Below are 13730 nucleotides of genomic sequence, written 5' to 3'. Positions count from 1 at the left end.
CAAATAGCCCCCTCGCCGGGCGCTGGGCCACGGTCTCCGGCCGAGAAAATCGGTTCATTGCCCGCCCTCCGCATCCCTCCGCTCACAGCTCCCTGCTCCCCGCCGCCGGGGCACCCCGCGCTGATTTCGGGATTTCCCGGCTCCCGGGGGCTCGCCGCGGGGCTGCTTGCTGGGCTGCGCCTCCCCCGCCCCTAGTGCGCGCTGCGGCTTCGGCTTCGCGCTCCGCACCCTCCCCCTCCCCGCCTCCCCTCCCCCTTCCTTTCCCTTCCTTTCTCCGGTCCAGCCGCGGTCCTGCCGCCGCCGCCGCTTTCCCCGGTGTGCGGGGGCCCTGCCAGCAGCCCTCCCTGCAGCATGGCACCATCGGGGCTGGATTAGCTGGGAGCAGCATTTGGGGGAAGCGGATCCCAAGGGGTGGGGGGTGCCCTGCAGCCTCGGTCATGGATGTGAGCAAGATGGTAAGTGAAGAGCAGGGGCTCTGCCCTGGAGCCTCCCCCCGCCCCCCCCACTTCCCTCTCTTTTTTCCCCTCCCAGTCGGCTTGATCCATTGAAAGTTTCTGGATTGTTGATCCTGCCTGTTGGCCCCAACTCCAGGCTTGCTGGAGAAGGGAGTCCGGCCAGGATTCTGGAGGCGGCTGGCGGACAGGGATGGGGCTCCCGGTTTCCCGCCGCGCTGCCGCCAGGGCTGCCCGGAGAGCTCGACAGTCTCCTGGGAGAGAGGGCTGTTGAGCTCACCTCCCAAATTGTGAAACCAGCCTGGTGGGGGAGGGGGGCATGGCTGCGGAAAAGGGGCTAGTCCCATCCTCTCCGGAGCCCCTGCTTGCACACCTATTTGAGATTTATGGGGAGATTTTTGGACTGAGCCAGTGGTCAGGAGGGCACAGGTGGGTGGCCTTGGAGGGCAGTGCGGGGGAGCTAGGGCGTTAACCACCCTGGAAGATGAGGGGGCAGGAATGGAATCCTTGTCTTAGATGAGGGATGTTCTAGATTTACCACTTGTAGACTTCAGCTGCATGCATCTAAGGAACAGCCTCTTAAGCATCTGACTGCCCTGATCCCCCCTTCAGGGCAACCCTTCACCCCCAGGAACACAGTGGGAACTGAATATATTGCTTGTTAATTGAGGAGCCGTCCTCGGGGGGTAGCAGGAGGTGATTTAGGGGACTCTGAAGGAGAGGGTCTCTGGGAGCACTTGTTGGTCTGGGGCAGGTTTTCCCAGGGGTCCTGATTGGCTGCCACTCTGAATGAAGATTTTGGGATGCCCTTGGCATCACTATCACGCTGACCCTGGCTTCAGACCAGGGTAACACATCCCCCACCCCAAGCCTTACAAACTTTGAGGGCTGAAGTGTCAGGCTGGAGAGGTACCCGACAGGTGGGCTGTGCTTCAGAGGAAAGGAGCTGGGCTGGGTAGTGTCTGTGTATCTGGGGGAGGGGTCTGGGTCTGCCTGTAGCTTAGGGATAGGAAGGTACTGGAATATGATTTCATCTTGTACAGAATTGGCTGGTTTTCCCAAACAGTGCCCTTTAGAAGCAGCTACCTCTATGGGAAGGGCAGGTAGGTTCCTGGCCCTGCCAGGCCTGTGGCATTCTGTCCTGGGTGGGGGACAAAAGGAAGGGGAGCAGATGATAGGTTAGAATCATTTCTTCTTATGGCCGGAGACCAGTCCCAGACTGACTGAGCGCCACCCGCAGGGCCGGGTGAGGGGCTTGGTGGTCTCCCTGTGAGGATGCATACCTGTTCCTGGTTGGGCAGTGCCAAGAGACCAGCGCCTGGGGGCCAGTGAACATGCTCAGTGTTCACCGGTCGCTGGATGTGAACCATGAAAGCTCACTTTCTTTGGGTGATTATTAGACCTAACCCTAGAAAAGTCCTCTGTGCAGCTGTGGGGAGTGGGGAGTTGGAAAACTGACTGGCTGCCTGGCCCTTTCCTAGAGATGTCTTAGCAAGACCACAGAGTCACCCGTCCAGGCTATGGTGGACGCACTTGAAGCTCTAACCCAGTGGCTGCTGAACAGCTATCAGTGCAGGACCCAGACAGAAGGGCACATGCCTGAGGGCTGTGGGGGTCTGGGAAGGGACCGGGCTGCACAGTTCAGATGGAGGACGACGCCGTAGGCTGGCGCTTCGAAGCTGGGCTGCTCTGAGGGCAGTGAGAGGCGTTGGCTGCTGGGAGAGTCACAGGAAGAGGAATGGGCAGAGCCCGTTGGGTAAGGCTGAGGATGTGTGGCTGGGACAGAGGTTTGGGACAGAGATTAGGAAATGTCGAGATCATTGGTTAGGGCCAGACCAGAAAGGCTTTGAATACCGGCCAAGTTGTTCCAGCCTTGGCCTGTAGGCACTGGGCAGCCTCTGGAGGATTTGGGCCCTGGAAAGGCTCATGTATTGCCTCTCTTCTCTTTTAGCTGGGATCAAAACAAAAGGGATATTAGATTCTCATTAATTATTGAGCAGCTAAATACCCAGCCCAGAAACTATTGTCCTCAGCTCTTTGTAAAGAGCACAGATCCTGAACTGTGTAGTGAGAAAAACCTAACCCACCCCAGGGAATTGGTACCTGCCTCTTATTCCTGCAGTGGGCCCAAGTTACTCTTTGTTCTGACCATTAAAGCCCCGTCTCCAATTTGAAGTCCTTGCTCTGGGGGCCCTTAGCTCCATGGCCGATCTCAAACCCAGCATTTCCGCCATATACTTGGCAGAGCCCAGCATCAGCCTTGGGAGTTTCTTTAGCTTATCACTGAATGAGAAAAGCAAATTACAGTTCACCCAACTCCCTGCAAGCTTTTGAGCCAATTTCTTACCTCTTAGCCTGATCTGTAAAGTGAGGACGGTAATACAGGCATACCTCATTTCATTGTACTTCACAAATATCGCAGGCCTTTTTTAATTTTATTATTAAACAAATTGAAGGTTTGTAGCAATCCTGCACCAAGAAAGTCTATCGACATTATTTTTCCAACAGGCTCAGAAAACGGCTAGCATGTTGTAGCAATAAAGTATTTTTAAATTAAGATATGGACATTTTTTTTTTAGACATAATGCTATTACACACTCAGTAGACTATAGTATAGTTAAACATCACTTTTATATGCACTGGGAAACCAAAAAATTTGTATGATTCACTTTATTGTGATGCGATTTAATGTGGCCAAACCCGCACCATTTCCGAGGTACACCTATACCTGCCTTGCGCCTTCTCGCGAAGGCTGGAAATAATTCTTCTAAGGCGTAGGACCTCGCATAGTAAGTCCTCCATACGTGGCGGCTGTTATGATAATGTTGGTCTCCAAGACGTCCCTGATTCTCTCCCTGGCCCGCGCCCCCCCCCTTTCTTTTCTTGATTGGCCAGAAGAGCTGAGTGTAGGCTGTATTGAACTGACTGCTTCTGAGACCAGTTCTCCCACGTCTATTTTCTGAATGAAGGTGCAAATGACTAGGGAGTGTGGATTCACCAGCTGCTGTGACTGATGAATTTTTGATGACACCAGGTATCTGCCCAAGGGAGAGCTGGTTTAACCTGGCACTTGGGGGTAAAGTGTGGGTGCCTTTTGGGGGTTGATGCTGGAGTCTGTGCCTTCACGAAACAGAGAGTGCAGAGCTATAATTTGGGGAGCAGAGTCAACGCTGTCCATTCTTACAAAAGAAGGTATAGTTTATATAGTAGTTTATATTTGCATAGTGCTGTCGAGTTTACAGGGCATTTTCATATTTGTTCGTGTTTTACAGTCCTGTGAGGAAGGCAGGGCAGAAATAATAAACCACATTTTGTAGATAAGAAAACAGGTTCAGCAAAGTGAAGCCCTGGATCCCATACAAGTGGTGGGACCAGGTCTTGTATCCGGTTCTCCTGAGCACCAAACGTGTGCTGTGATGACGCAGGAAATAACGGGTAAGAAGAGAAAGGCAAGGACCACATGCTTTCATGTGTGCGGAATCTAATGAGCAAAATAAACTTAACAGTGGAGACAGACTCATGGACACAGAGAACAGACTGACAGCTGTCAGAGGGGAGGGGGTTGCAGGCTGGGTGAGAAGGGTGAAGGGATTAAGAAAAATAAAAACAAAAAAGAAAGACTTATGGACCCAGGCAATGGTACGATGATTGCCAGAGGGAAGGGAGGGGGGAGGGAGGTTGAAGAGGGTAAAGGGGGATAAATGGTGAAGGAAGGAGACTTGACTCGGGGTGATGAACACAGAGTACAATATACACATGCTGGATTGTAGAACTGTACACCTGAAACCTATATAATTTTATTAACCAATGTCACCCCAATAAATTCAGTTTACAAAAATAAAAAGAAATAAAGATAAAAGATAAGGAAAATTATCCAATGGCCAAAGCTAATGTAAAAAGATGAGCTGGGTGGTGGCCTTTGGTCTCTGGGTCCCCTAGGGCAGAAGTCACCAATGTCCCTCCTCCATGGCACTCCCATTACTGCCTGAGCTCCACCTCCTGTCTCCATGCCCCCCCACCCCGGAAGAATTGTCTTCAGTGAAACCAGTCCCTGGTGCTGAAAAGGTTGGGGACTGCTGCCCTAGGGGAGAAGATCCAGGGAAAGGTGGGCTGTGCACCTCCTCCATCACCTGTGGCTATTCTTAGACCTGGGTCTCATGAATTTCGGCATTCTCTTCGAAACTGAGACACCTGAGATCCTCCAGCTTACGCAGCAGGAAGGTGGGAGGAACAGAGGAAAGGTGTTTCAGGCGTTCTGAGTAAATGATAATGATGGCGGGGCAGGAAAAAAGCTTCAGGTCAACCTCGCATGGCTGCAGGTGTGCATGTAGATTTGCTGGGCTGAGGTGGGGCGTGGGAGAAGCAAATGCAAGCTGGGGAGACCCCAGTGCCGCGTGATCCAATGACTCTACTCACGGCCCACATCGGCTAAGAGCTGTGGAAGGGGGGCGTTGGATCTGAGCTAAATAATTCGTTAAAGCCGGACATTGGTGAAACCAGAGCACTGTCTTCAACTCCGGGTCACAAAATCTATGTGGTATGTTGTAGCCAGCATTTAAAAGAGTGAAACAGATGAGAAAACTCCCTGTAAGGAGGTAAGCCTTGGTTCATGAAACCAGGTTTCGGTCACATACACACATGGACACACACGGACCGGCTCCATAAAATGGACTTTTTACTGTGGTCACAGTCGAAAAAGGGTTGCGGCCTCTGACCTAGAGAGACCTGAGGAGGGTGAGGAGGGTTTTAGCCTGGTGAGAAGCCTAGAGAGCCAGTCGCTGTCTGCCTGCCTCACTGAGGGCTGTCAGAAGGAAGAAGGCCTTCATCTGCTGCACGTGGCTAGGAGGTGGGATTTGTTTTCTGGAGGCGCAGACTTTGGCTGGCCAGGACTGCCCCACAGCAGGGCCACCCTACGGCAGAAGGAACTCCCAGAAGAGAGGGAGCCTCTCCAGCCCCTGGAGCTGCTCAGGGCCCCTTTGTGTGCCACCCACCGCAAAGCCAGCAGAGCACCGCGGATCAGCCGCCTTCTCCACTCAGCCCCTGGAATAAGGTCAGGGGTCATAGAGGATGTGGGCCTCAGACAGGTGCCAGTGGGGAAGGAAATCTGTATTTGCCTCCTGTGAAAGTGCTTAGCGCCCTGGCTCGTGCGGCTCAGTGGATTGAGCTCTGGCCTGCAAACCAAAAGATTGCCGGCTTGATCCCCATTCAGGGCGCATGCCTGGTTGCAGGCCAGGTCCCCAGTTGGGGGTGTGCGAGAGGCAACCGATCCATGTATCTCTCACACACTGATGGTTGTCTCCTCTTTCTTCCTTCCTTCCCTTCTTTCTAAAAATAAATAAATAAAAATCTTAAAAAAAAATTTTAAAGCTAACGTGCAATGTTAAAAACATTAAAAAATGCTTAGGAAAAATGTTATTGATTTACCATATAACTGCTATTCCTTAATTGTCACTGATCACTAATATTTTATCCAAGTGATTTAAACCAAGATGAGGTTCCATTCAATTCAGACGCATCGAAGCCCCGTTTTCTGCGCAGGCCCCTGGGTGTGATGTTAGGTGATGGGGACCAGAGCCGCGGGTGGCAAGTTGTCCATAGACAGGCTAAGTCAGGAGAGGACAGAGGTTTCCTTGAAATACACTGAGTTGGATGACACACAGACATTTGTAACTGACGGAACACTCTCACCTGGACTATTTTCTTCCTCAAAACAGCCTTGCGAAGCAGGATTTAGTGTCCTCAGAGGCCACTCCAAGTCATCCTGCCAGTCAGGTCTTAGTTCAGAGACAGACGTAGGTTTTAAGATATCCCAGCCCACAGATGGAAGACCCTTCCTTCCTGCGGTCTTCCCCCCAAGCTCCCCTCCCCCCAACACACACACAGCTGAGTGGTTTTCTTGAAGAGCACGTCCAGGGGCTGTTTCCGCTCCACCTTTGTCTCCTTTCTTGCCTGTGAAGTCCCAGTCTAAAGCCAGACAGGCACATGGTCTGGCAGCTGTCCCTGAGCCAAAGAATTCCAGCGTTTGTTATTCTGCCTGGGGCCCCAAAGAAGTTAAGTCATAGGTCTTTTAAGAAAAAAAAAAAAAAATCCTGCCTATTTTAGTTCCCTGCCGTCCTAAGGAGTCTGATCTGGAGGTGGTTCCCAGATGGGAGCAGAGGGTGGGGGACTGTACGTGAGTGGGAACCACCTAGAGTCCACAGCATCACCCATGCACAGGGAGGTTCGGGGAGCCTCTTCGGTGTCAGAGACTGCACTAGATGCTGACCAGGGGCTTCGGAGTAAATCCCGATGCCACTGCCTGCCTCTCTAGGACTATGGATGAGTTAGTTGACCTCACTGTCCTCCAGCTTCCTCATTTCGGAGGGATTGGTGTCTGCAGACGAGGGAGGGGTTGAGATGGCCTGTTTAAAGTTCCTGGCACGTGGGAGGGGCTTACTAAGCCACAGCTACAATGATCAATATTTTTGCTTATTCATTTAGGCAACAAATACAATCCTGAAACTTTAGGCAAAGGGGTAGATTATTCCTTCTTTCAGAATGACCCGTCTTCTGGGTGAGCTCGGTTGGGTAGGGCAATCAGACATGTCATAAGTAATTACAGTACCTGAGGGGAAATGCAGAGTGCATTTGAGGGGTGTGCCTGGCAGAGGTCAGGGGTGTCAAACTCATTTTCACCAGGGACCACATCAGCCTCGCAGTCGCCTTCAAAGGGCCGAATGTAATTTCAACTCCTTAACAGTTAAGGAGTGGTTACATTTATAGAGTCCTAAAATTATTTCCGCCCTTTGAAGACAACCGCTGGAGACGGGGGAAGAGGAGTTCCTCCAGCAGGTAAGGAGAGGAAGAGCATTCCAGGCAGAGAGAATCACGTGCAAAAGCACACAGGCACGAGACCGCAGGTGTGTTCAGGGACGAGCTGTGGTTTCTGCTAGGTGAGTAGGTGCAGTCACTGTCTCTGACGGACTAGCAAAGTTTCCAGGACAAGGAATCCTAACCTTTTTACATCTCAGTGCTTCCTGGAAGAGGTGTTTACACTGTGTTTTGAAGAAGGAGCAGCGAGCTTATTGATGAAAGCGCACGACACACAGTAGGTGCGCCATGAATGGATGAAGCGATGAGAAAACTTTCCAGTAGAGTGTGTGCTTGTGCAGGCGGATGGATGTTGAGTAGGTTTGTTAGGAGCAGGGCCAGAGGAACGAGAGGAAAGATGAGTGGGTGCAGGGCGTGAGGCCCAAGTTAAAAATAATCAGCAAGTGTCCAGGAGAACCAGTCATGGAGGCCCTCTCCCCCGGACGGTCAGGCGTGGATGTGCCGCTCTGGCCAACAGGCTTACGCCTCCTCTGGTCCCAGTGCCGGGGGTGAGCCGCACTGGTGCCAGAGTGAGTGTGGGAGCTGCAAACCGTGGGTGGGGGAAAGTTTTTTTTTGAAATGAACATTTCTTTAACTTTCTATCATGACCTCTCTTGGGTGCGCTTGGCTCAGTCTCATTTTCTGGGACCTAAAATAGCTTTTACTAGCTGCAGTTATCACCGGCCGGATTCTTTGGAAAGGGGTCTTAGTAAATCGCTGCCCCCCGAGTCCCTCTGGCTCAGAGATCAGTGTCGGCAGTCTTGACCGGGGTTCTGGAGGTCGTCCTGTTTGTCCTGTGCCTATGTCAAGATTGTCCCCTGAGTCAGCAAGCCCGGAGGCCCTTTGCCAGGCCCCGAGAAGATGAAGAAAGATGGTATCATTTGAAAACTCCTGCCTTTAAGGAAGTGGAGAAGATAAGTAATTATATAGTATGATAAGGGCTGTGTTAGAGATTTAAGGAAAGTCGCATCTATAGACACTCAGGCAGGAATAATTAGCTCTGCCAAGTGGTATAGGAGGTGCGTTGGGAGGGTGACATTGCAGTCCGTTCATTCGTTCGTTCGTTCATTCATTCATTCAGAAAACACTAATGGAGTGCCCTTTATGTACCAGGTGCTGTTGCAAGCATTTGGGGCACTTCAGTGAACTGAACAAAGACCCTTGCTTTATGGAGCTGCCCTCTGTGTGTGTGGAAGGAGGGGTGGTACTGCCGGGGCTGGGGGGTAAGATAATACACTTGTATGGGAGTAGGTTGTGTAGGATGTTGGAAGGTGGTGATGATCTGGGAAAAGGGAATGGGGTTCGCAGAAGTGGCTGCGATTGCCCTAAGGATGTGTGGGTGACAACAGTTAAAGGGTAGTGGGCCGGTCATTCCTAGCTGGTGTTTTCCTTGGCTGCCAGTGGACCCTGAAACTCCCATTCCTGGTCTTTCACTGACCTATGATCTGGCTGAAAGCACATCCCAGCACAGCCCTGGCTCTTTGCTGAGAGTCGCCTGAATCTGGACCTCAGGGAACCTGCCTTGTGCTGCAGCTGCCCTGTGCTGCCTTCCTGCGGTCCATTCAACGTTGGATGCAGCAACTGGCTGCACTATAGACAGCGCTGCGAGCTTTTCAGTTCCTCTCAGATTTCATAGAAGTTGGAGGGAAGACGCTGCCTTTTGTTTCCAGCTGATCTCCGCTAAAGGAGCTGAGTGTCAGGTGGGCAGATCTCTGGCCATGGTCCTGGGGGTGGACGCGGTCCGTGTCATCAACACTTCAGGAGGCCCTTCCACCCTACCCAGGTCACATCGACTAGAATGAGGGTGGGACAACAGAGCACTTTGGCTCATGTCATTCAGTTCTCAGAGAAGTGTGACTCCTCTGCTCATGTTCAAGGTGGAGAAACTGAGGCTCAGAGAAGCCCCACAGCTGGCAGGACACGTTGCTTGGACCGCTGGGCTCTCCCTGTGGCAGCTTTCCACCACCATGGGCTTCTCAGCTCCTGAGGGCGGGGTGCTGTAGCTCAGGGGGCTGGGGCTCCCGTGCTTGGGGGACACCCTAATGTCACACAGCTGTGTGCGCTGGCAGCTGCAAGGAGGAAACAGGAAAATGTTGAACTTGGGCTGTTTTTCAGAAAATATGAAAAAGTATAAAGAAATAAAGCTCAGGCATATCTCCACCATCCGAAACTACCGCTAACAATTTGGTACAGATCCTCGTGGACTGTTTTTCTTCACGTGTACGTGTACATGCGTGCGTGATCACATGCTGGGTTGCATCGCATGGAAAGTGCTGTTTTTTGAGTCAAAATGACCACGTTTTCATGTGATTGGGCCAAATACAAGCACAGGTACATAGACAGATGCACACATATTTAAACGAAGTAGGGCCGTACCTGAAACAGTTTATGGTAGCTTACACTATGCTGCAGGTCCAGAAAGAGTGTATCGGGGTGGTGGTGAAAGGTGCATGGCCTGGGGTCCGAATGCTGTCTCCACTGCTCGCTCACCCAGACAGGTCCCCGCAGCTCCCACATGTGTTTCCCCTGTGGGTTGGGGTGGTCAGGGAGCCCTCTGTTTAGGGTGATTGTGAGGGTGCAGGACTGGTGCCGGCCCATGGCCAGCATTCCGTAACAGCAATTGCTACCCTCTATCCAAGAGGGTAGAGATGTATCAGTTCATTGTAATTCGCACCCTGTTAATAGATTTTAGCTGTATCCATTTTCCACTGTTGCAGCGACAGCACTGTACACACATGTAAGATGATCCATTCACTGCTTTATACTTTAAGGTTTTGGCTTTTAAGAAATCTTTTTATTGATGTGTTTGGAGCTGAGTGGTGTGTGCAGGGGAAGGTTGCTTAGATCTCTCTTGTTGCCCTATAACTCTGATCCCCACCTCCTTTTTGCCTCATCCCACTCCAGCAACACTAACAGCTTGCCAGTCCCCACACTGGGCGCTGGCTGCGACTTCTGTGCCTCAGTGCTGGCCTCTCTCACGAATGCCCTGCATGCCCCTTCTCCAGGCTGGCCTGTTGAGTTAAACTCCTTTACTCCAGCAAAGGGCCGCCATATACAACCCTTCAGCCTTGGTACGAAGCCTGTGCCCAGACCTCCCTGCACTCTGCCCTCGCCTGCGTCTCTTCCCTCACTGGCTGTGCGCGCGGTGCCACCATCTTTCTCCCCATCTAGACTACATTCCTAGAGCCGGGCCGTACATCTTACTCACCTGAGCACTGTCTCGGCACAGAGGTACTCACTATATGCTCGGTGGGCAAATCTAGTGAATGAATGAAATCATGACTGACCAATTAATGACAGGACTTAAATAAAGGGAGGAGGTTTGGGGAGGGTGGTTAATTTAGGTTGGAGGGCTGGAATGAAGACAGGCATGGGTGAACGCTTGGCGCGGTTGGAGCCATGCTGAAAGAGACATCTGGCCATGCTGTGACCAGGAGGAGCTGGTAGCCCAGAGGCCCGGACAGCCACAGGGGGCTCGCCCTGCCCAGGGCTCCTCGGGTGACTCCATCCACACCTCTGCACTTCTCTTGAACCTCATGGCTCTTCTGCTGAGGAAGGGCTCTCCTGCACCCTTGACAAACAGAAGTAAGGGTTCCTGGCTGCTCTGCTTTCTGAGGAAGTCCATCACAGCCAAACAGCTGATGATGAAATCTGGCTCTGGAATTAGCAACCACCCATCTCTCCACTGTAGAAAACTGTTCAGAAAACCCATCTCAGCCTGTTAGTACTTCCTGTGTCTCCATCAGGGCTCCTCCCTGCCAGCGGGGACATTCCATGGCCTCCCGAGGGTGACCAGACCCTGCGCTGCTCACCCACTCTCTTCTCTTTGGCTCTGACCTGAGATCAGGGAGGCCTGTGCTTTTGTTGCGTGTTAATAAGGACTGCAGTTTCTGCAACCCCAGCCTTTACGTTGACCTGAGTGTTCTCAGTGGAAATGAACCTGAATGACCCCAGACCTGGAAGGATATAGCTGGGATTGATGTGCCTGAACCTGGGGTGAGATCTTGGTTGAAATTCTGGCTCTGCAACTTAGCAGCTGGGACATCTAGCTAGCCAGGCATTGAGACTAGCTGGGCGAGTCACTTAACCCTTTCACGTCTGTTTCTGCATCCTATCGGTGGCATTAGCTAGTCCCAGTGTTACTGTAAGGGTTAAATGAAATAATGTGGACAAATGAATCTGGGATCTATTACAGGCCAGGAGATGTTAATTGAATTAGAGAATGAGAGACTGAACACAGTGAAGTAGAGACTATTCAGTCTGTGTTTTCGATAAGGAGATTGAGATCCGAAAGGGAGGCTGGTGGCAGGGGGAGAAGGAAGGAAGTTAAGAGGACTGAGACAGTCTGGATATTTTGCCTTATATTTCCCCTGCCTCCCCCAGACTCCCATGTGGCCCATCCCTATCCTGTCCTCCCCCCCACCCCACACACACACCTATCGCCAGATCCCTGGGTCTGTCTTCCCAAAGGAAGCACCTTCAATTCCATCTTTCCTTCCAGAAAGGCCTCACTGAAGAAGGAGCAAGTGACCAAGTATATCTGAGAGATTCCATTAGTTTTAAACTGGAAAGGCAATGAGAAAGAGAAGGTCGGTGTGAGGAAAAGTGAAAGGGATGGGGGAGGATTGGTCTGGAGGAGGAGGGGCAGAGGGCTGGCTTAATGTCTTCTCCAGGTTGCAGGGGATGGGCCTTTAGTGCTGCTCCTGGCGGGCCAGTGCCTCCCTGGTCCTTACAGCCCACTGCTTTCGTCCAGCCGCCTCCTCCCTGCCCTCACTCTGCCCCTGACCTGTTTCGCTGTGAAATGAGATGAGACGCAGTCCTGAGAAGCTTGCACGGCTGCCTACGCCTGTGCCCATACTCTGTGACCTGACCTGATATTTTAACAGTAGCCGCCTCCTGTTGTGCACTGGATCCTTTCCGCTGCCCAGCGACTCTCCCTGCTCTCCCTTCACATGTAGGCAAGCAAGTTAGAGCTTTCCGCATTTAAAATAAGGAAACCTAGACCCCACCTCCTCTCCCTCTGCCTCCTTACCAGCTCTTGCTGCCTCCGCCTTTCCTCCTCCCCTTTCTCTTGAATCCCCGGTCAGGTTCTCCCCACGTGGTTGCCAGAAAGCCCCGGTGAAGGTCGCCATGGTGTTCAGTGTGATGGTCAGTGTCACGCTCTCGTCCTGCTTGATCTGTTGGTGGCATTTAACACAGTCAGTCACTTCCAGGTGAAATTCATTTCTTCATGTGGCTTCCAGGACGCCACACTCTCCTGGGTTCCTCCTACCTCGTGGACTGTTTCTTTCCTGTTTCCACTACTCGTTCTCTCTCTTTCTTGAATACTGGGTATCCTCAGGCTGCCCTAGATTTCTCACCTGCAGTTATTCCTTGGTGAACTTACTCTTTGTTTTTTTTTTTTTTTAAGATTTTATTTCTTTATTTTTAGAGTGGGGGAGAAGGGAGGGAGAAAGAAAGGAAGAGAAACATTGATGTGTGAGAAAAACATTGATCAGTTGCCTCTTGCATGCACCCCAACCTGGGACCAAACCCATAGCCCAGGCATGCACCCTGACTAGGAATCGAACCAACAGCTTTTCACTTTGTGGGATGATGTCCAACCAGCTGAGCAAGAGCCACACCAGTCAAGGCAAACTTACTCTCCTTAAATCCCATCTATGTATCCCGATGACTGCGAAGCTGACACATCCAGCTCGAACCTCTTTTGAAGTCCAGGCTTGCACATGCCACTGCCCTTTTTGGCTCCGTCTGGGTATCTCAGAGGCATCTCACATTGGACGAGTCTGAAGACAAGCTCCTGTCTGCCCCACCCCCGATCTACTCCCTCCATGGTTCTCTCCATCTTGTCACTGGCAACTCGGTCCCTGTTGTTGCTCTGGCAAATTGTCAGGGTGCCATCCTTGACCCCTTCCTCACACCCCACGTCCATAATAATCAGCAAGTCCTGTGAGCTCTACCTTCAAAATATATCTGACCACATCTGGGCACCTCCACCATGGCTGGCCTAGTCTGAGCTGCCATATTCTCTGCCTGAATTGATGTGGCAGCATCTTAATTTCCCTCCCTGCTTCCACGCTGCCCCTGCAGTCTCGGCATAGCAGCCAGAGGGATCCTTTTTAAAAAGTGAGTCCGATTGAGTCGCCCCTTTGCTCAGAACCTCCCCAAGGCTGCTGTCTCACTCATGACAGAGACTTACAGTGGTCCCCAAGCCCCTCGTGATTCGGCCCTGGACCTCCTGGCTCCAGTCACGCTTAACCTCTAGGTGTTCCTCGTGCCTGCCAGGTGGGTCATGCCTGGAACTTGTTTGCCAGCTTGCTTGTCACTCTCAAATGTGTTCCTCTGTCACCTAGTCATACCACCTTCCCCGGTGACCCCGTGTTCGGTTGTGGCACCAGCTCAGCAAGCCCTGGCCCCACAGTTGGCCTC

At 51.9% G+C, this 13730-nt stretch overlaps 1 protein-coding gene across 3 annotated transcripts in view; it reads left to right on the top strand.

Annotated features, from left to right (window-relative positions):
* HIP1 (huntingtin interacting protein 1) overlaps positions 1–13730 on the top strand; it is a 146318-nt gene that overhangs the window by 64215 nt on the left and 68373 nt on the right. Inside the window, exon 1 of one of the 3 annotated variants that reach the window (XM_045204439.2) lies at positions 286–455. The exons of the other annotated variants lie outside the window; for them this stretch is intronic. Coding sequence (XP_045060374.2) covers positions 438–455 — 18 coding nt within the window. The 5' untranslated portion in view covers positions 286–437. Of the gene's footprint in view, positions 1–285; positions 456–13730 lie in introns of those variants that run through there. 3 annotated transcript variants of the gene reach the window in all.

The sequence above is a fragment of the Desmodus rotundus genome, chromosome 1 (genome assembly GCF_022682495.2).
Source record: "Desmodus rotundus isolate HL8 chromosome 1, HLdesRot8A.1, whole genome shotgun sequence".
Taxonomy (NCBI): domain Eukaryota; kingdom Metazoa; phylum Chordata; class Mammalia; order Chiroptera; family Phyllostomidae; genus Desmodus; species Desmodus rotundus.
This window is presented reverse-complemented; position numbering and strand designations above follow the sequence as displayed.